We start from the raw sequence: 23,912 nt of genomic DNA, 5'->3' as shown, positions 1-23,912 counted from the left end.
GAGTGTAGGTATACATAATAATACAGGTACACACACTACACTGATGTTTATATATATATATTATATATATACACTACGAGTAGTATAGCATGCGTATAAGCTGCATACACGCCGACACTATTTTCGTCCGGGGGTCGTCTGACTGACCCCTTTTTCTGCTCCCCAACCTCCTCCGTATGCCGTCATGACGTGCGCGACGCCTTCGTCGTAATTTTCTCCGCGGGAGAGACCGTCTCCGAAGCGAATGAAAGATTAACACGGATATTATTATAATGGTACATATTTTGTGTGGCAACCGCGTCAGCATACGCGTATACAATACGTATATAACACACGGACACACGCGCGCACACAAGCCGGCAACCATTTATATATATTATCATCGTATCGTTTCGTATAATATAACGTCAATGCGCTTTATATTGTATGCGCAATTTGTCGTGTCGGAGATATCCAACGCGTGATAAGGAATACCCATAATATACATTGTACACACACCTATAGGCCGGCTACCTGTACGGCAATAATAATAATAATGGGCCGCCGACGGTTCGGGTGGCTTTTCTTTTTTTTTTCATTATTATTATTATTGTTATTATAACGCGCTACCGCCCACCAATAACACTCACACACACACGCGCGTAGATATACGCACGGCACAACACGAACGAATGACAAGGGTTTTCATTTGAATAATATAAGCTGCGACACGTTTGGTTTTTTTTTTTTTTTTTTATTCGAGCATTGTTGTTTTCGTCGTGTGCATTTATAAATGCTGTGTGTGTTCTGACCTTTGGTTGCGGTCGTATTCAAATTTTTCGTGGTCCTTTTGTACGCACACACAAACTCGCGTAAACATAACACAGTAACACACGTTTATATTATGTATATATATATAAATATATACATATATATTCTATATTGTATATATATAGTATATATACACACGCATAACAATATGTATTCGAAAACAAACGCAACCGATTCGTATTGTGTTTCAGTGTTTGTATACCAATGTCGTACGTGCGTGTGTGTCTGTCTGTTTACAATGGGTGTAAAAAGTTATAAATATTATGTCGGTTAGAACGGCAGGATCCCAGACGGCGCGAGGTTACCGGTGATGTTACCTCATTCTATTATAGGGTTAGCGTGATTTCAGATCGCATCTCTTTTTCTTTTGATACGATGAGCCGATAAGTTTTTGTCCACCGCCGTACATTTTTTTTAAGATTTTTCATTCATTTGGTTCTACGACGCATACAAAACCAGGTGTATTTCAATATGATTATTATGCTGTGTTACAAAATATGTTACGTATCATATTATTTTTAATTTAAATATAAATAAATCTAAACTTAAACTTAAAAAAAAATTGTATACGATACACAATTTATGATACATTTTAAATAATATAATGTGATATAATAGTTATGTCGTCGCTTGACGGGAAGGTCGTGTTATAGACATTTATTCAGTTGATATCATTCAAGAGATGAGATCATAACAGAATGATACAAGACGTATCAATTATGTGAAAATTGAGATCTGTCATTGATGTAATGAGTTTACAAAGAATAATGCAACTTTTGTTTAAAATGTATACTTTTAAAATCATAATGAATGTAAGAAAACCGAATGTGAATTTTAAAATTTAATACAAAGCTATAAATTAAAGGATTTATGACGATGTCAATAAGAAATACAAATACGTTTACCAATAGGTGCGGAGACCTAAATTCAAAAACAGCAATAAATATAAGTAACTTAATTTGAAAAGTTAATCTGGCTTGATTATACCTGAAAAATCAAAAAAAAGTTCTACAGAATTCGATCAAAGAGTTTTCATTTCATCTTTAAAAAATGTCTTAATATAGGTAGTTGTTATTTAAAATTAAGCTACCAAATCAACTTATTATCTATACAGAAATATTACAGATTATAAATATACTTGTTTAAAATAAAAAATAATTTGTTGAAAATGCTTGATTACTTTTCAAAACACTGCATCTTTTGAGCACGATTATTCTTCAGATTTCAATTTACAATTTATAAAAATGGTACAACCGGTGGGCGCTTTTTCACTGCTTTAAAAAGTATGTTCTGTAAATAAAATAATAAAACCAATTTTAGTTTTCTATGACAATTTAATTATATACATTAATAGGCTAAGTGTAAACATAGTATTATAGAATATATTATAGTATACATATTATAAGGTATTATATTATGTTAACCTCTGGAAATTGTGATATATTAAATTTATAAGTATAATAATAGTTTATAATGGATATCACGAACTCTTATAGTTCAAAATTCTCGTGGTTACTAGAAAACTAAAAATATATAAAATATAAAATATATTGTTCAAAAATCAAAGTTAAAATAAATTGACCCACCCTTCCATATAATATGATCTTTTTTTTTTTATAAAATGTCTATAAAAATCATCATACTATACATATTATTATCTATCATTGTAAATATAATGTAATATAATAATATACAGTAAATAGTTTTATTTTGTGTAATGAAAATTAATTGAAAATTATAGCAAAGGATTAATAATAATTTCCAAGAAACAATTTAACAAGTGATTTCTACATTTTAGTACCTATTCTTTACATACACAATTTTACTATACAAAGTTTTTATGATTATCAGTTCATCATTAGTGTAATTATAAATTAGTAAATAATTCGTAATTGAGGAAAACGAAAAAAAAATGGGATTTTGAAGCACAACCAGTTTTCGACAAAATAGATTTTGGTCTTTTGTTTGTTGTACCTAATTCAAAATTAAAAAAATTGTAGACTCATTTAAATACTAATTCTAGCATGTTTTAGTTGTTGTATAGTTTTCAAATGTTAAATTATTTCGACTATGTTAAGATTTTTATAGATACTTAATATTTTTTTTATTTTTTAGTGATTTTTGATAATTAATTCACGTTAAAATTTTTACGAAATTCATTAAAACCGAAAAAATTGCATATTATTTTGCGTAATATATATAAAAAAAAAATTAAAGAAGACGTTCTACTCACGTATATAGTTTGACATCTCTGTCTTACAAACAAAATCATAGCACATTTTAGTCAAAAAATCTATATTTATATGGTATTCTCAATAGAAATTATTAGATTAGATCAATTATAAAATTTAAACAAGAGAATATTATTATCTAGAGTTATGAAAGTTCATTAATTTATTTTTATTATTATTAGAAGTCACGAACATTTTAAAATCTTAAAGAAAATTACAATTTTATCATATTTTTCTTTCGTTTTAAGTTTAGATCGCATTTGTTCCACACCGAGAGGGTGAGAGATAGAACTTTTAGATTTAGATACAACTTTTGATTTATTCTCTATATTAATTTTCAACCGATGGTTTAGTGTACGAACTATATTTGTACAAGTTTTTTTTTAATTTGTTTCGACTTAACCGTAGAAATGGTTGATAGGCCTATATTAACCTAACCGTCTTTAAAATCAAACATAACATTCACGTCTAATATTATAATATAGTATTATCGTACCACATTAAAGACGATCATATATTATGACGTATTATACTCATATCATATTATTATTAATTAATCTATACGTGTAATATACCTAATAATATACAGTGTCGTCTTTGAGCCTTCGTGAGCGCATACGTCATACACCGCGTGTATCATATTTATATATAAGTATATATATATATATATAACGGATCGTGCGATGGAACCTGCAGCAGCTACGAACCGGTGGGGGTTGTGGACGAGGGGCGGCTCTCGAACCGGGGGACTGCCGACACCGCCGCCGCCGAGCGAGGAAGCGTCGACGCGTCTTTTTGTCCGCGTTAATTACACGTCCGCGGCAATGTTTCTTCATGAACGCTTCCGCGTCTGCAATTAACCGCCGCCACCGTTATTGTACTGCGTGTAATGTGTATACGTGTACGCGCGCGCGCGCGTGTGTGTGTGTATGTGTGTGTGTGCGCGCACGGTAGACGGCGGCGGGGACCCTTTCTAGGTGTATATAATTTCGTCGGGCGAATGCAAATCAGCGATGCCAAACACACACGGGAATTGACGGCGGCGGTGGGCGAGGCGGCGGTATTTTTCGGTTTGATGAACTTCAATACAGCGTCGGCGGCGGCGGCGGTGGCGGCGCCCTATGTATACACGTCCCTCAAACCCTTCCCAACCCCCCGCAAAATCACCGTCGTCTCCCGGGTCGCTTCTACCACCGCCGTCACCACTCACTTAATATATATTATACATACACGTATACACACAACCGGCAGTAGGTACACCGCAGAATCTCTCGCGCATCGTCTGCAGTGATTTGCTAAATACCTTCTATCCGCCGCCGCCTACACCACGAGGTTCATTTATACACTATATATATATATATATATATATCGCACAACACGTACGGGGCGGGAGACACGGGTTTGGCTGGCTGGTAGGTGTGTAATATACTACTACTGCACGACGGCGGCGGCGACGAATTTTCTCACACAGAAAAGCGCGCGTGAATTAACCTACACCGTGTTCACCAAAACGCGCCCTCCGCGGAGAGACGAATACATAAACTTATCAACGGTCCGCGCGCCTGATGAAGGAGGGTAGTGGTGGAAAGATGTGGTATATAATACCTGTAATGCCAACGTATACGATATATATTATATATACGTATATAATGTACGTGCCGAAGAGTTGGCGCGAGAAACTTATTGCCCCCGACGAGGAATTGAATTAATTATTATATTATCATATACATCTATGCATATATGTATGTAATATACCTATATCTGCTATAGCACCGTCGACTTATCCTAAACATAGGTGAAACTAGACATTGTATATTAAAAATTTTCTCCACTCAAATAATATTTTAGCTACCCTATATAGGTTAAATACAAAACTACAATATTAATATTAAGTTAACACTCTCGAAGTTTCAAGGATTATGTATGCAAAATTTGCTGCTAATTGGATAAATGGTCTAAGAGATATCAAGTACTGACAAGCACACAATCATTTTTATAGTATATTAAATGGCCATATTTCAAGGTTAGTCTAAAATTTAAAAAAAATTATTTGTTTCACAGTATTTTACTAAGACGAGTTAGTAAGTCATTAAGTCGATGATAGTCTGTGAATCTAGCAAATCGTCATATTTTTTAATACATTTTCCATGCACATATATATATATAATCGATTGAATATTCATAGCCTAGTTATCTTTCAAATATCAATGACTTATAATTTATTTGAACGTACATACATTTAGTAGTATATCGTTTATGAAAGCCTAACACTATAAATGTGTTCATGGCATAAAAAAAGATAAGAATACGCACCTATATCATATTATTATTATGACCCTGGGAAATACTTAAAATGTGATTGCACTGCGGTACGTGCCTATAAGATCAAGAGTACATTGTACACGATTTTTAGATGAATAAAATAATACATATTGGTAGCAATTTATATAGGTATACAGTAGGTATGTATACACTATTCTTATTGCAGTATTAGTTTTAGGTATATAAATAGGTATATAGACACACCATGGTATATTTCTTGTAATTCTTGAAATATGTATCAAATATTATGCTTAGACTGAACTCTAGCCCAGAACTAATTATCCCTTATGGGTGTTGGGTTTTTCCACATTTTTCCACACTGAGGGAGAATACGGTTTTAGACATAGTATATACGTAATGTATAGCATGGAGCGATAGGACCTAAACGTATTCGGTGAGTGGTAACCTTACATAATGCACGTAATGTGTAAGCGAAATATATGTTTATATTATGTTCGATGTGTATTATACATTTACACGTACAAACGAAAGGGTTGTGCGATATTTTTGGTTGTACCTCCAAAAAGAATGTGATATAATACTACCTATACACCTGCATGCACACTACACAATATAATAATATTATATACACTGTATATCCTATATACCAATACAGGATGAGTCTTTAACTGTAAACCATACAATATCATAACTTGCGCTAAAACCTTGTTAACCGTATTAAACATGCGCCGACTCTAACTAGCAGATGCGACGTAAACAATTAGGTGACCCACATTTTTCATCACCTGTCACTATTTCATTATTTTTAAATGCCAGATAAATATTTTTAACCCATAATATCATCGATAATATTATTATAAACTATAGTTTGATATGAGTTTATTCTAATATTAATATTTAAGGGTAAAAATAAATTATATATGTTTTTTCGAAAACCAGTCAACTATCCAATGACATTTATCAAATTTCACTAAATAACATTGATTAAAATAAACAACCACTACTTATACCTTGTTATTTTCAACAAATTACATCGTAAAATAGGTACGATGTTATCTGTTGAACTTATAGTTTATTTGATCACAGATTCTTTAGGTCCTAGAAAATCATGTAATTGTTTGGGAGGCATGTTTAATTTGTTGTTTAATTGTCTTTTGCTATGGATAGCACAAATACTTTGCATTTAATGTAATAAATAAAAATATATTAATGTACACAGGTTAAATTTAGAGTTAACGGATATATAATTCGAATTTCCATCATGTCATTAGTTTAAAACGTACAATTGGTTAAAAAAAAAATAAAAAAAACCAGAAGAATATTTTCTCCCGCGATAAAGTCAATTTCTTAAATGTCTGTAATCATTGCTAAAACTTTGTACACACCGGGAGAATTAACCGACTGGTCGGAATAGAAGTCAAGTTAATGGACTCCTAAGCAATCCATTAGCTAATAACATTAGTAATTTGCAAGTCATTGTGTTGGGATATTCATTTTATTCCACAATATATATACACACACACACATATATATATATATATATATATATATATCCTCTAAATAAATAGAAGTCATAAAATCCAAACAATATTTTATTGACTCTCGGTTGTTGGTGTAGATACGATGGTATGATGTTGACAGACGATAAAACAGTTTAATGCACTGATCACTCAGAGTGCTGAAGATGCATTATTTTACTTTTTAGTTACGATTTATCGTATACACCAACTGAATAGTGTATACTGTATACACTTATATAAACTATATACTGCTTATACTGCCTATACAAGGCATTATACCTGTATTGTATTACCTGATGAAGTAATAACACTAAATACATCAAATCACAAGTAGGTACATACTTTGCACAAATTAAACTTAATATTATATCACCAAAATCGTTGAATCAATATAGAATCAATTTACTTGGTATAGTTGGTACTTAGTTGGCTTTATGACATTGCATAGTAAGGTATAATTTTAAACAGTAATAAGATATTAAATAATACATTTAATTAAAAAATAACGATAGTTTTTATACTTAATTAAATTTGCTTACAAGATTATTTATCGTTTTTTTAAACAATACTATATTGCTATTTTTATTATTTAAAAATTAAATTTATAACTTAGGTATAGTAAAAAATTTAATATAAAATTGATTATATTGTGAATAGTAACGTTTTGTAAATTTATAAAATTTAAAATATAGTTATTTTAATATGAAAATTATTATTTTTTTTTTTTAAGAATTTTATCGTTATTAAGTAAGTACCTAATATATCAATGTTAGATACTGTTATATTAATAAATAATTTAACAAAACAAATTATAAACGCCAAATGTTTTATTTATGTTATGAAACATGTTTTTAATAATGTTTAGGTTGAGATAAAATATTCGGTGTGTATCCGTTGTAAAATAAAAAAATGTCATGTTCTAATATCATGAAAAAATTGGTGAGTATAAGTTATATGGAAATATAAATAAAAATGTATTTAATATAACTTCAACGGTTAATATGATATTATATAGATATTATTTGCTTTGAAATTTGTTGCATATAAAAAATAAATTTAAGCTCACTACCAAAAATATAAAACAAAATTCATAATAGCAATGATAAAATTTTAAAATAATTATATTACTATATTTAGTAAGCAGGTGCTTAATACTACATAAATAATTAAAAATTAAATATATCATAATATTATCGAATATTATGTTTATTATTTTAATATTTTTTTTATAATTACTATATCATATAACATTGTCATTAATGTTTGTTTAGTTAGTTTAATTTCATTAGTTCAATTTCAATCACATATTAAAACAATACAATTTAACATAAACTTGTTAAAATATAAAGTTTAATTTACAATTATAAGATACTTATAATTAGTAACTAGTAATTAGTAATTATATACTTAGTAACTATAATGTATGTGCATTAGTAATTAGAAACCGATAAGTAAAAAAAATTAATTATAAAAATGAGAAAATATTTAAAAAGTTACTGCCCTTTATGCTCTCCTCTCTCTCCTTAATGACACCCTTACTACTAATAATTTATTTTTTATATATATTATATAGTATATACGTAAAATTAATGCACTTATACACGATAAAATATATTAAATTTCGTTTGGAATGGATACAAAATATGATGTATAATATATTATGTAAATGAAGTTTTTTTTTTTTACTTATTAGTAAGTAAGTATAAAGTTTGACAGTTATTACATTTTTTTTCAAATTCAATAATTGAAATCATAATTTAAAAGATTGCATTTTTACTTAATCTTTAAGTAATACAATTATCTTTAATTATTACTTATATACTAGTTTAATTAATTATTCCAATGTTAAATATTGTTGAGAAAACATTTAGCCTTGTGTGCTTTACTCCAGATTGGCCACAAAAGACTTAAAACAAGTTTTTAGTGTGGTTTTATAAAACAACTAGCTTATTATTATTTTTTAGTATTATATAATAATAGTGTAATATGGTTTTTAATTATTATTTGTTAAAAAAAAAACAAAATGTACATCACACAAAACTGCCCATAAATACCGACAATATTGTTGCGTTATTTATTGTTTAGAAATGTATAAAGATATAAATACCATATACCTAGTACTATAATGGGGTATTATTAAAATAATTGTATTACCTATTGTTTGTTTTTATTTAAATAATCTATAATTTACCAGCTCATTGATATGTATCTTACTTGTAGTGAAATAATTATAGTTAAATATTAAATGAATAATATAATGTTATATGATAATAATTGATAGCAATTGAAAACCAACTATACAAAATATTATCGAAAATTCAGTAAATTCACTCTTTAATGCAAACATTTATAAAAAAAAATAATAAAATAAATTATGTCGTTTTTCAATATACTCGTATTTTTAATATTTGTGAAGATGTATCCCGTTCAAGGTATAAGAAGTTATTCATCTTAGATTATATACTCCTGTATATTTGCATTGATCACTTATTCCTGGACTACCGCAATACTGAATAATATACTCTATTGCCTTTTTTTTACCTTAAAAGGGGTTCTAATAAACTGAATAAACACATTTTTTCAAAATGGATAAATAATAATTATAATTATTGTTTTTGTACTACGAGTATTAAACTGCATGATTGGATTTAATGATGGTGGGAGGGGGGTTGCTAAATGAGTTGCAACCTAGAAACCACTGCCAATGTTGGATCTCTACGGTTATGAAATTAATTAACGATAAATACAGAAAATGTATTTAATTTATACACATTAAAAAATATAATTAAATAATAATAATAGAACTTCATTTTTTTGTTTTCAATCAAATTTTTGTCAACAAATAATAGTAATTTATATTATTATTGTTCTAACATCTAAGCATATACAATATGCGTTCAAATAAATGAGTGGTGTTCAAGTCGTTGGAGATTGATTTGGTCTTTAGATCATCGCACACGACGTTCACGATCTATCGTATTAATTATTAAAACAATACTATCGAATATGGATATCGGATTATGTTTCTAAATATACACAAAAAGGTCGAGAATTATACATTTAGAATCATAGTTATATAACCGTCAGCTAAAGATTCCATGTCAAAAAAAAAATATTGGTAATTATATATACCCAAAAAATACATGATTGATTTACGCTCGATATTTGCAAAATGGTCAGCAACCGGATGCGTGCGTAGATATACAACGCGTAATTGACATCGAAACAACCCCGGCTAGACTTGCAGGCACGTCGTAAAAACAGAATGTTATTACTATTTATAACGTCCCTATAAAACTCTGGAGTCATAACGCAGAATAAAGGTGCGCGGTTACTCACCGTTATTCGGGGTGTTCATATAAAAACCGTCGACAAAGTATATAGGATAAAAAAGAATTACTTTTAAAGTGGTAAAAAACTAGAGAATTAAAATACCAGAAAGAAAAGAACGACCTTACACACGCTCGCGCACGCCACGGCTTATTATTATTAATTGGAACCGGATAGCATGAAAATATTCGGAGAGCAATTTCTCGGATGCCCCCGGAAAGATCAAAAGTATAGATAACGATAGCATGTAGGTATATATATATACACACAAGATAGGTATAATATTATTTATAAGTGCCTTTTTTTTGAATCAATTAAGAGATCGTAACGCTCCGTTCCACTTGTGTGTCTATATATATATATACGCACACGCAACACTCGGCAAGTATATTATATTGTATATTATAACTTCTATCGGTCAAAAATCACCTGCTGCTCGCCGCCACCAGCACGATAATAAACGCACAAGCGGGACACTGATGGTACATGCCCATACGTCATATAGCCGTATAAATACAAGCGTATAGTGTAGTTATTGAAACCCATCGAAGTGACTGGTCGGCGTCGTATACGTCCGACAGACATACAGCTGCCGTCTTCGGGGCCGGAGCTTGGGTATAATATTATATATAAAATATAGTTCATTATTTCATATTTTTCCCCTTCAACGTCCGTAATAACGATGATATACCTATATACCTAATAATAATATGACGTAAAATACGAACGGCATTAATTTTAACAGATAAGAATCGTTACAGGTACGTCCGCGCCAGCGTGTGCGATGTGTATATGTAGGCACTATTACCTGTATGAACGGCGCGTAATACGGAAATGTAACTGGTTTAAATATACGTGTGTTGTGCGCATATATATATATATATATATATATATATACCATAAAGTAGTATATATTTTTCTATGATATATATACATACGTATATGAGTACGCCGAGTACGGCATATAGCTGCCCAGCTATAGGTTAGACTGGTTAGAGCACAACAACTGTCAGGACGATATTACGATATATAAAATTGTATTGTGCCTGGCATTGGTATATAGGTACCACATAATATATTATCATAATAGGTACGTAGTTTACGGACGACTTGAATTTTTTTTCCTAATGAACTAAAATAACAAATTTTACGACACATCGGTTGAAATGCGTAAACACAAAGCATATTATTATGATATAGTGACCGGTGTGGCGTGACTGGGAAACGTTTTATAGTTATAATAAATATAATAATAATATAATATGCTTGAACAAGTACCTACATTGTGCATAATAATATTATACTTCGCAATCGAAATAACTTGTGGAACGTATATCCAACTTATATTTATTATATTGGTAATGCGGTAAATATTAAATTTTAATTATTCTTATACATTTTTGAACACAAAGCACAAATATTTATGATGTTTTTTTACTTAACCTATTATGTATTGAAAATAAATATAATACACCGAAATTTAGTTCCAAAAAAAAAAAAAATCAATAATCATTTATTATAAATAATCTATTTTAGTCAGTTATATAAATTGGGCATTGTAAATGATTAAAAAATTAAAAATTCAAGTGTTAGTGTTGGTTTTTGGAAAATAATATGATTTTTAATTTGGTCTTGGATTATAAACAACACTTTATACGTGTGCTTTTATAAAAACTATGTTCTTTCAAATTAATCTGTGTAATAAAAGGACTTAACGGTTGAGGTTTGGTTCGTTTATTATTACGTGGCTTATGTTAAAATAAACCCATTGGTTTATCTGACCTAATCTAACCGAGCAACTCTCAAGCATAATTATTATTAACTCGAGCATTTTATTTAATAAAAATTGTAATTTATTCCAAAAAACTGTTTATTTAATAAAAACAAAAAAGATAATAGATTAATAAAGAAATTATAAAAATATATAATTTATTATTAAAATATATATTTAATATATAAGTACCTACTTACATATTATCCTATGGTAACCATCGCTGAATACAATACACGTAAAACAAATATACTTAATAATAATTGTATAAATTATAATATAAGTTATAAATATTATATAATTCAACGTAATTATTAATATATCATCAAAATATTAACAACGGAAGATATAAAAATAATAATTAAAAACAAACAATTACAGCTGTCTAATACATGGATAATATAGTATATTATAATAATGTGTCCTAACCGTTTTGAATCATTCATAATAATATAACCACAGATAGGTCAGTAGATGCCTATATAATTACTTAAGTGAGGAACATAATGTGTATCATTATTTAATATTAATATTTATTTATGTAACGCCCCGGAATCAAAATTAAGAATTGTAAATTACACAATCCATTACATACCATTTAGCAATAAATAAATAACAGTACAAGAACAGAACACGCTTAATATAAGTATACATTTTAATATATGTAATAATATTACAGTTATTCGTCACTAAGACGTTTATGTGTAACGACATTGGTCTGTTAATTTTAATAAATGCTGTACAGGAAAAAAAGCGATTTACTCATTAAAGTTCGTTAACACATAGTCCAGTGCAGTAATTTGAGAAACATTAAATGATGGACGGTTAGTAAACAACGCTATATTAAATGATATTTCTCTGCGAAAAGAGTTCCAGGCGAACGATAAGATTGCCTATTTACTATTATATAATTTATAAGCATAAAATTATTGATATTAATATTTATTACAATAATATTGAGTGACAGAGTAATATTTATATAGAAACGGAAAAAAAACTGTATCCATAATACGAGTTTTTATGATATAAATATCTAAAAATATTATTCTAAAATATTTTCAATTCATTAATCAAAATAAACTTAGTAAGCGTACAAATACAATCGAATCTAAAATCGATTAAATCAACATTTTTCACTCAACAAAATTTCAAAATATTTTTTCTATACATTTTATTAAGGATAGGTCATGATTAAAATTGATATAATCACAATATATATTACATTTTCTTAAAAGTTTGAGAATTATATCTACTTATGTTACACGATTAGCTTTGTTTATCATATTTAATAAAAGCTAATATAAAAACGGACTCGAAAAACTAAAATGCTGTTAGGGATTAGCTGATTAGCATCATTTTAATATATTCATAATGTATTATATATATAATAGACGATTACAATAATATCTTATTCTACAAGTTACGACATTGATTTTATAAAATCGATGATATACAACCTGTACCGGGTAAAAAATAAACTCGTTAAATTCAATCTTGTGAATATTGAAATTGGCATAAGAAAAACAATTATGGAAATTAATTATTTATGGAAGGGAGAAATTGATGCGGAACATAAATCGATTTTGTTTTGCACGCGTTTCATGAATAATGTTTTTTTTTTTAAATATTATTTTAAATTCCTCTAAATTTCTCAATCGGAATGCAAAGTAATATCGTATTGAAACTTGGAAGCTTACCAAAGTATATTTATACAACTATAAATTCAAGTATTTGATTTTACGTAAATACCGACAATATCATAATATATCATCACAGTACAATATTCAATAATAATATATGAGAAGGTTGTTTTTATACGTTGGTTCGTTGTACGTCTAAGTTCAACTTATAATAATATCGTTATATTTTATGCGCGCACCATATATTATATATAAAAATCACTATACCAACGAAATAACATGACTCAATGAAGACATGAAAAATTAGATTGTGATTTTTCTCACTCAGGTATTTCATATAATACAACCTAAAATATCAATCTTTTGCAGCACATAGGAAGACCGCTGCTAATCGTTCGTTTATCGGTAAATAATGAAATTAAAATTAAAATCTTACATAAAGTGTTTCTAATGCTGACACTTCTTCAAATATATCATTAAAATCAAGACGTACCTATCCATATTATAAAACTTATACAATTGTTCTTATTATTTTATTATTTTTTAGTATAGGTATTATACTTACACACAAATGTATTAAATATGGTTTTTTCAATTTAATAATAAATATAATTTAAATTAAACTGTCGAAAACGTTTTATTGTTTTAAATGACAAACCCTGTCTACTTATTTATTTTTGTTTACATACTATATAATGTAAACAAAACATACCTACCTACTTGTTCTATTAAAATCATATCAATAATATAAATATTCAAAGTTGTTTATGAATAATATTAAAAGCCTTGACAAACAAATCAAGTGTAGCATATAATATAAATATATATAATTATTTTTACTACTTAAAATACAAATATAAATTTAATACAACACATTTAAAATATAATATATAATAATAATATTTTCACAGTGCTCATCGTCGAAGACAAATGGGTCGAACGCGTAACGATCTGCTCGCAACAGTCTACTGTGGTACTTTATTTACGTATAAAAAATCATTTTACGAGTGTTGAAAGATAAATAAAATAAAAACTAAAAAAACCGGTAATGGATTCGTACGCAATTTTATTTAAAAAATTGGCCGTTTTCAGCGGACCGCGTGATCCGATCGTTTCGGACGGTTAAAGCGACTACGATGACAATATAACTCGCGTTCTTTCGGGTGCAGTTACTTTGCAATAATATAGTATACGCGTTTTCCAATGTAATAATAATAATGATGATGATGATGATAACGATATTATTCCGTCTCCGGTTCAATCGGCCGTCAAAAATGTCCTAAAATTTCCGGCACATTTGACGCTATATAATATAATATACAGTATACTGCACCACCCTCAATCTCACTTGGATAATATCTGACTGACACCTATATAATATTATGTGTACGACTGGTTCATTTGACTGTCCACCCCTTGGCTTGAGCACAATTTGAATAATAATATATCGTTTGCGAATAATCGTTTATTATCAATTATTATATCTTTCTTCCTAAGGTTTTCACTTTCTCATCACTTACGTACTATGTGCAACTACACTCTGTAAGCGTGCAATGTACACACGGTATATTGATGTATTTAGAAAGAAAGAAACAATCTAACGGAGTTATAATACATAATATATATCAGATCTTTATAAATCATTTTATTCTATTGCACATTTTCTCTCGTGTTAACCACACATTACTTTGTCGCTGACTGTATTGGAACTCGAAATACATTTTAACCCCTTCGCCAGTCGTCGAGATTAAAGAAAAAGTATTGCTTTTTCGCTAACCACGCCTTTTGTTCTACTACTACTGTAGAGAGTTGTGAGGTACTATTATATATATCATATAACTTTGGTGGTATACTATATTACTATATAAATGTATATTATCGGCCACACACTTTTATTCCGTTGAATAATTCATTTTCAAAATATACCGCAACCGCAGCAGGGTTTACTCAAATGCACATCGTTCTCCCCGTGCATGTATAATAATATTATTATTGTACCTAGAATCTATATATTATAATATACACACACAACCAGTACGATATGAAAATATAATTTTGTAAAATTATTTTACTAAAGTTTAGTTTTAAATACTTTTTATACCTATACTAATTTTTAGATTTTCCGTTATTTAATTATTTGATATCTACATAAATTTCGTATATTTATCAAAAAAATATTTTTATTGAAATGTTTATAAGCCACTTATTCCGCTGCCAGTCTATACTTCAAATTTGTATTGATAAAAACTATAATATACTATTAAACTCATCGAATAAATCTTTTAACCAATCATGAATATTGACTAAGAAGATGGGATTTATAATAGAATGTTGTCATGACGTGTTATTACGTATACAAGAAAAATAATCTAGTTTAAAAAAAAATATTTAAAAAAAATAGTTTTCAGAAGTATGTGTAAACTGTAAATAGTAAACTGACATATTTTAATATTTTAATTGCTTAAATATAACTTGGAATATAATATAGTAATATACTAATATAAATGTTTTAATAATGTACATAGTATTTTAGTGCCCATATAGTGTATTCATGCAATACTCATCTAAAATAATTAATAAGATATAAAATAATATTGACGTATATGTACTTAAGCGTGTATATTTATATCTAGATATTAATACCTATATGATCTTTTTTATCGTGCCAATAACTTCGTCTACACATGAATAGTAAGAAATATATGATTTAAAAGGCATTATTGAGTAGACATTTTATCTTGTCATTTAGGCAGGTACAATACGAACATTGGAATGCAGTAGTGACGATATCTCTTCAGTAAAATAGAATACAAATTTCTCAGTTAAAGTTGAGTGTAATACGAAATATAAAAAGGAGCAACCTAACCAATTTATATAATAAAAAAAAGAAAATAGGTATACTAGTGAATTATTGTTTGTTATTCAAATGTACCTACATAAAAAGGCAATATCCGTATGTTTGAAGCTTATAGACTCTAAAACTAAAATACGAAATACGTCTGTTTTTTTTTTTATACAAAAAGTGCAAACGAATAAAAACAGAGGAAGCACAAACGACAATTTCGAACTTTGTCTGCACTAAGAAATGCAATATTTTAGTCGATTCGTTATTGTTGATATTACAATTAAAAATGTTTTCTGGCCGATTTATGACCACTGGACGATACCATAGTTTAATAATAGGTATAGTAATCGTTATAAGTCAGCACACCATATACGTAAATATAATATATTATGCTGTATAACGGGAAAACTATACTTGTATTTTGTATATTACACCTAACCGCGTGCATAATACGCGTACACAGTTTGCAAGAAATTGTGGGTTTAACGAAAAGTCCAAAACGGCTGGAACATGATATTCAAATTAATACAAATATTATGCTCGGAGCTTTATGGCTGTATACATACACATATTATATTATGTGCATTTACTGCCATATACCTTATCTTCAGTGTTGTTTTAATTATAATAATTACCGACAAACGAGTCAGTAGGTCTACAATATTGTTTAAATCAATAACCCAATAACATTGCAGTTATACATAATAAACACATCATTATATCACTATATATTATGTAGAATATCTGACAATATGTCAAGGAAACTTTACTGCAATTCTGCGAATAAGATAAATTAAAATTATTTTTATTTTTTTTTTATAAAATATGCAATGCAATATGTATAATATTATATGTTAATATGTTATTAAAATTGTAATACATAAAAAATAATAAATGTGTGTACAACATTGTTATTTTATTGAATACCCTTTCTTTTGAAATTGTTTTATCTAAACTTATTTATTTATGTATACTAATAATAATGCTGAAGTCGGAATTCAAAATATAACATTTAGCTTTATAGTTTTGAAGCTAAAGCGATTTAACTCGCACATTATTTGTGCATACTACATGTACATCATAATGTTAAAAATCATTATTTTTTAATTTATTAGGTAATGCTAAAATTAGTATTAATTTAAAAAAAAAAAGGTTTCTTTGTCTATTTTTTTAACTGTGAATTTTTAGACTAAATTTAAATTATTAAGGCGTACTGAAAAAAAAGTTTTTTTTCGAAATTTTGTTCGATTTATAAAAATTAATATATTATTATTTTAATAATATCATATATAATAAATTTAAATTTAATTCTTAGTTATAATTGTAACTTGTAAGCCTTTTAACCTAGCCTTCTTTCTCCGATAAATTGATTAATTGTAATAAACTATTAATTCAATATATTATTTAATTAAATGCTTCCTCACATTGCCTCTCTCAACAGTCTTCGAGATTGCGCTCAACTGATAATAATTAATAACATTAATCTATTAATATTTTAGATCTACAATATAAGCTGCAATCGGTCGTGGTCCATTTGCACAACAATCAAAGATCACATAATGCTGCAACGAAGCAACGGAGAAAATAACAAGCTATGGTAATATGTAAACGGTTCATAAAATAAAATATACGTATCTAAGTAAAACGTTATTATATTATATAAATATAATTCCGAGCAAAGCTCACTGATCGATCGACTGCAGATTGGCAGTTAATCAGCAGCAATTGTCTTCGTATTTTGTGCAATAACATATTAATTTTAACATCTTACCTATTGATATAATAATATAATATATATTATATCATACCACAGCGAGTATAATAACGAGAGTCGAGAAGTCATACCGTCGTCAGCAGATTGTAAGTGACGATTCCGTTAAAATATATTAATCGCAACTATATATACCGACAGACTGTGCGTGTATCTTCAGTAGGTATTCCTATATCAAATATTAATCGAATAATCGCAGCTGCGACTTACAAAAAAAATATTATATTTGAGTCAACCGTTATGGATAAACGCGATATGGACAACATGACGAACGCATCAAACCGCAAACAACCGCTGAAAACGACCGTTAGCATGCCGATACTTGGTCAGAGTAGTACAAATAACGATGAAATCCGTCGTGACAGGCGTCAGCCAATAATCAATACGGATGAGATGTCCGCACTTCCGGACAGCGGAGACGACGATGATCAACCGAGGACTCCTTTGACCAAGTCGACAAGCTGCTACGTGCAACAGACAGATGGACAACTGATGACCAACAAACTGTCCCGAGCCGATGATCAATAAGACTTCGAAGGCAACGCATCGATGATATCGATAATAAAATACATATGGGTATATTGCAACAATACATAAGCAACGAAAAATAAATAATTATAACATACCTGTAGTCTGTAAATAATGTTTAATGAATATACTGTTGTTTTTATTTCTTTCTCGTTTTTCGATAATATACTAAAACCATACACGGATTACCATCGTAAGATCGTGGAAGATGCGAAGGCTGAAGACTAGTATACGTTTTAGACGTTGCCCATTTAAACATAAAAAATTGTTTTTGGTACAGCACATTTGCATTCAATTTACCTAACGTGAAAATATTTTACAATAATCAACATGATGTACTTCAGATTTAAAAACATGATATACATAGGTACGTTACAATGGGCTATTTTTATAACTCATCATAGAGTTTAAAATAATTTATTATAGTTAAAAAAAACATTGCTTTGATTATTATTTAAAATAATATCCATTGTAATGTTATAATATTAGATACTATTATTATAAATTTAATATCATTGGTTATTATTGATTGATATTTTTTATTTATATTATATATCCACTCAAGTCCCTCTGTTCACTTTATTTCTATTTCTGTTCTCCATTATGCTTATTATACTAAACATTGTATAGATTGTATAATTCAAATAAAAGTAAAAAAAAAAAAAATATTATATATAATACGTAAAATTATTGATTATTACACTATGAGATCAAATATTACACAAATATATTTTAAGCAAATTTGCCGCAAATGGGTTTATGTTATAACCAAAAACGAATTCATTTTTTTTTTTTTTTTGAGTAAATGAATAATTTTCTTATATTTAACTTAATTACTTTTATACAATACGTGTCCGGCCTGCGTAGGTATAGTGTAATAATTTATATTATAGTCTGAATGGACGCAACTATAAGTATGGGTGGATGGCTCAAAGAGCTTATAGTATTAAAAAAAATATGTCCTACCAAAAACAACATCAAATATTGCTTTATCATTAATAAATAAAAGAGAAGAAAACTATGTTAATATATTTTTTTGTTCAAATGATTTATAAACCATTGTAACACAATATAAGTACCTATAGTCTATAACCATAATAGCCATAGGCACTGAGTTATTTTAGAATTGCTGGTTAACGTTTGTGCAATAGGATACAACATTTAATAATATATATTATTCGCCTAGGCAATTACTTGACAAAAAAATATTTATCTGCTGTAAGTTGTCAAACTCAATTTCGTGGTTGATGGCACAAAAAGGAACATATTATTTATATCTACTTTTAACCGATGATAGATTGCTATTATTGGTTGTATTAAAATTACCATTATTTATATACGTATCAAACATTGATCGTCGTGTTTGAATAATACGGTTGGTCGACTGCTGTAGCTGATTCAAAATTGAATATAATATTCGTTAAATATAATTTCATCGGTTTTGCTTGGCAATATGACCTGTTATTCAAAAATCAACCAAGTGTGCCAAAATGCATAATAATTATTAATTAATAATATTTCATGATTGTGATAGTGCAATGACAAGTAAGACTTCCCATTTTCCCGTTGTCACCAGCTCGTAGATAACTATATTATACATCTACAACATAATTTTGGCAGGTATGTCGTACACTAAAACGCAGCCAAACTACCCAGTACGATATTGTGCAAGTATTTTTATTATATCACATAATTTATATGTTATCTTAAAATTTAAATATAATTAAAAACGTTTGCAATAATATATTCTTCCTTCTTTAACAAATAATCTTAGTTTTAGTTTTTCAGTTTCCAATATAATTTCCACTCCTTCTTATTATTTGTGTTACTATTTAAAAAACAATTTACTCGTACATGTTTTTTCTCTTTAAATCTTGTTTACCTATACATTATTATATTTTGTCGACGAATAATTATTATACTTAGATATTTTAATTTTTTTTTAGTATTAACAACAAACTCGAATATATATAATATATGAATACCAAACCACGATGACGTTTATAATAATAAATTATTAATTATTATGTTTTTATTATCATTTTTTGTACACGAGTATAATTACTACAATTACAAGTAGTATATACGAATGTACATAAATGATAATGTTTATTATAATACAATTATAATACGAGTACATAATATTATATTATTATTTATTTCTGTTGTAATAATGTTAAAGTAGCATTAATCTGTAGTTATATGTACGTTGTTTAGGTAGGTACCCACAACGGCCACAACGTATAATACTACAATTACTTATGATGTAGGTAGAATAGATTACAAATTTTTAATATGTAGGTACCTATATTAATTTAATTAAATCAATATATTATATTATTTAATCATTAGTTATATTATTCATTAGTATAGTTTAGTATAGTCTTGTTTAATATAATGTTTTATAACTTTATTAGTATAAAACCCGTACACAATAAGTGTTGCAATATTTTTTTCCATTTTACTATTATAATACTCGTAATTAGATGTGAGACACTAAATCCTGAAAATGTAATTAATTAATTTTTAAGACTTAATATCATATCCACGATTACATTGCAAAACTTTGGAACAGTTTACTTTGTGGGAGAGCTGACAATTTGTTGTATAAATGATGACTAGAGAAAGCAGCTATACGATTCCTTATAAGTTTGATATGATGAATGATGATATCGTGGGTATAAACAATTTTACAGTTTTTCAGTAAACTTTAAACAAATTTCTTATCTACGTAGATGTTAAATGAACACATAGTATTTTTAAATTTCTATACCATTTTCTACAAAAAGTTTTCAGCCAGAAAAATGTATATTTCTTTATTCATCAATTTAGAGGATTATATTAATGATTAAACCGTTCACACATAAGTGAAATTGTATTATTTACTCGTACTTTAAAATGTTATAATTTATTCATAAGAAATTAAATTATTTTTAAAAATGGTTTTAAATCAAATTATTTTGAGTACAACATTCTCATAAAGTTTCAAACGGTTGGTGAGTGCTGATCGGTAGAGTGGAAAAAAGTTGAACAATATCATATAGGTAACTACGACGATATTATATAAACATAATATATAAGACGTTAAAACATTTTAGTTTTTGGTATATTTTGTCACAATAGATGCGTAAAAGAATTATATCTTTCGCATATCCATGTATAATAATAATAATAATAATAATAATAATAATAATAATACTATACCCACGCGTAGACGATCTGTGGACGTGTAGCACTGTCGGGCGTACACGATACTAGCATAGAAACCGGTCGTTTGGAAAGTGAAATACGACCGACGGAGGTTAGGCAGCCAAACGAATACAATAATAATAGTAATAATACGACATGTTCCTATATTATTATCATAACGTATATGCTCACGTAAGTTGCAGAAGTGTACCTACCTATACAATCGCGTGTCTCCCCGGCTATGTATATAATATCATATATGAGCTTTTAGTATTCCATAGTCGTGAGTCCGATTCGGCGGGACCGGTAGTCGCCGGCCGTTTCTGCGTCTGCAGCGTACATAAACGTATGTATACCTATTATTATAACATATACCTATAATAATATAATATTTACGTGACCGCAATGACAGAACTGAACCGGACCGGGCACGTACACGACCACATAGAATAGACCACAGCGTTCACAGCAGTATATGACGGTTGATAGCTAGGTATGGATATGCGCCAGTCTGTGTGTGTTAATGTAGATAAGTAGCCAAGTATAGGTACTTACACGAAGCGTATATGTGAAGATAGACAGCCAGGTATATATATATGACATAGTGTGTACGGGACAAACTCAAATGCCATATTGCATACATATATTATTTTTGGCGCATATACCACATCCTATCGGTTATCAGCAGCTGCTATCACGTAAATGGTTCGTCCTGTTGGACGTCGGCCAACAGGTGAGCATAAATAATATATACATTTAAATTGTTATTATATTATTATATATTTATATTGCACGCGCGCGCATCATACACAAATATAGTAATAATAATAATATATTATACATATAGTATGATCTCCCCCATCACCTAAGCATAATAGATCCCAACATCAACGTGTCCTCCGCACGCGGGCCCTCACTGCATATATTATTATTTATTATTATAATAGTGTTATACACGTCGGGACCAGATATGAAACGATTGCGTGTGATCGTTTACGTAGGTAACGATTTTCACGAAATTTATTGCCATCCAGTCAAACCATATAGTATATTTATATATAATAAGTTTAAACAATTTTGTATAATAAATGAGCCCAAAAACAAAAACGTGTCACGAAATAAATTTGAATTTAAATTTATATTGTAAATAATATCACAGATGAATCGGCCTAATATTTAAACAATAATATGAGTTAAATATTGGAATTTCTATTATACGCAATAAATCATGCGGTAGGTATAAAGTCTTAAGTCATAACTCATAAGGTATTAATATGGTATCTAGGGAGTTGGTCTCAATAAAGAAAATTCACTTATTAGTTATTTCTCTGCGATACTTATTATAAAAAAGTTTATTGATAAAACAACGTTAATTAACAATTAAAATAAAATTATTCAAGTTGTTATTCATCGGTGTACAAACGAGTCAGCTATATCTAATCGATATTTATTAATTTATGTTTATATGAATATTTTATTCCAAACGGTAGGTATTCAACAAAATTACACGAGTTAACAATAAAAAAACAATGTGGTATGACAACATTATTAAAAAGCTGAAGGTAAAACAGAGTACTTAAAATATGTTCAAGGGAGCCGGAGAACTAAACTAAGTTAAAACAAGCTAAGACACAATATAATTTGCATTACGATTACGAGTAGTGGCGACTGGCGGTGATTTGTATAACCATCGAGACATATAGAATGTGGAATGATTTGAGACATAGAACTGGACTAGGTTACAAATAGCACAGATTAAAATCTTAAATTAGATGTAGGTTTGAGCAAGTGATTTCGGATCTTAAATACGCCACCCTTGAGGAGAGCAGTTACAAAATGATTGTCTAATGCTATGTAGTGTGAAGAAAGAGAAGAGATTATAAGAAGAGAAAAATGTGTCAGATATTATTATAATACATACAAGCCAAAACTTAATCGTGGTAATAATATATGCGTAAATAAACTACGCAATGAACGGGTATGGAGTCTGTTGG

At 28.6% G+C, this 23,912-nt stretch overlaps 2 protein-coding genes across 5 annotated transcripts in view; one reads left to right on the top strand and one right to left on the bottom strand.

Moving 5' to 3' along the window:
• Positions 1 to 1,826: 1,826 nt before the first annotated feature.
• Positions 1,827 to 23,912, bottom strand: part of LOC132919303 (RNA-binding protein 5-like) — a 37,371-nt gene continuing 15,285 nt past the window's right edge. For all 4 annotated transcript variants that reach the window (XM_060980756.1, XM_060980759.1, XM_060980758.1 and 1 more), the window contains one exon: positions 1,827 to 2,100. The gene's annotated coding sequence lies outside the window, so the exon portion shown is untranslated. The remainder of the gene's footprint in view (positions 2,101 to 23,912) is intronic.
• LOC132921017 (uncharacterized) lies at positions 18,130 to 18,877 on the top strand. Its single transcript, XM_060983815.1, has one exon. It carries the CDS (start codon positions 18,442 to 18,444, stop codon positions 18,727 to 18,729), a length of 288 nt encoding a protein of 95 aa, XP_060839798.1. The 5' UTR covers positions 18,130 to 18,441; the 3' UTR covers positions 18,730 to 18,877.

Source organism: Rhopalosiphum padi, chromosome 2, assembly GCF_020882245.1.
Source record: "Rhopalosiphum padi isolate XX-2018 chromosome 2, ASM2088224v1, whole genome shotgun sequence".
Taxonomy (NCBI): Eukaryota; Metazoa; Arthropoda; class Insecta; order Hemiptera; family Aphididae; genus Rhopalosiphum; species Rhopalosiphum padi.
The sequence above is the reverse complement of the archived record's forward strand: the minus strand, read 5'-3'. Positions and strand labels throughout refer to the sequence as shown.

What these genes read in the sequence shown, in the direction of transcription:
- LOC132921017 (XM_060983815.1), top strand. Translation starts at nt 18,442, where the DNA reads ATGGATAAACGCGATATGGACAACATGACGAACGCATCAAACCGCAAA.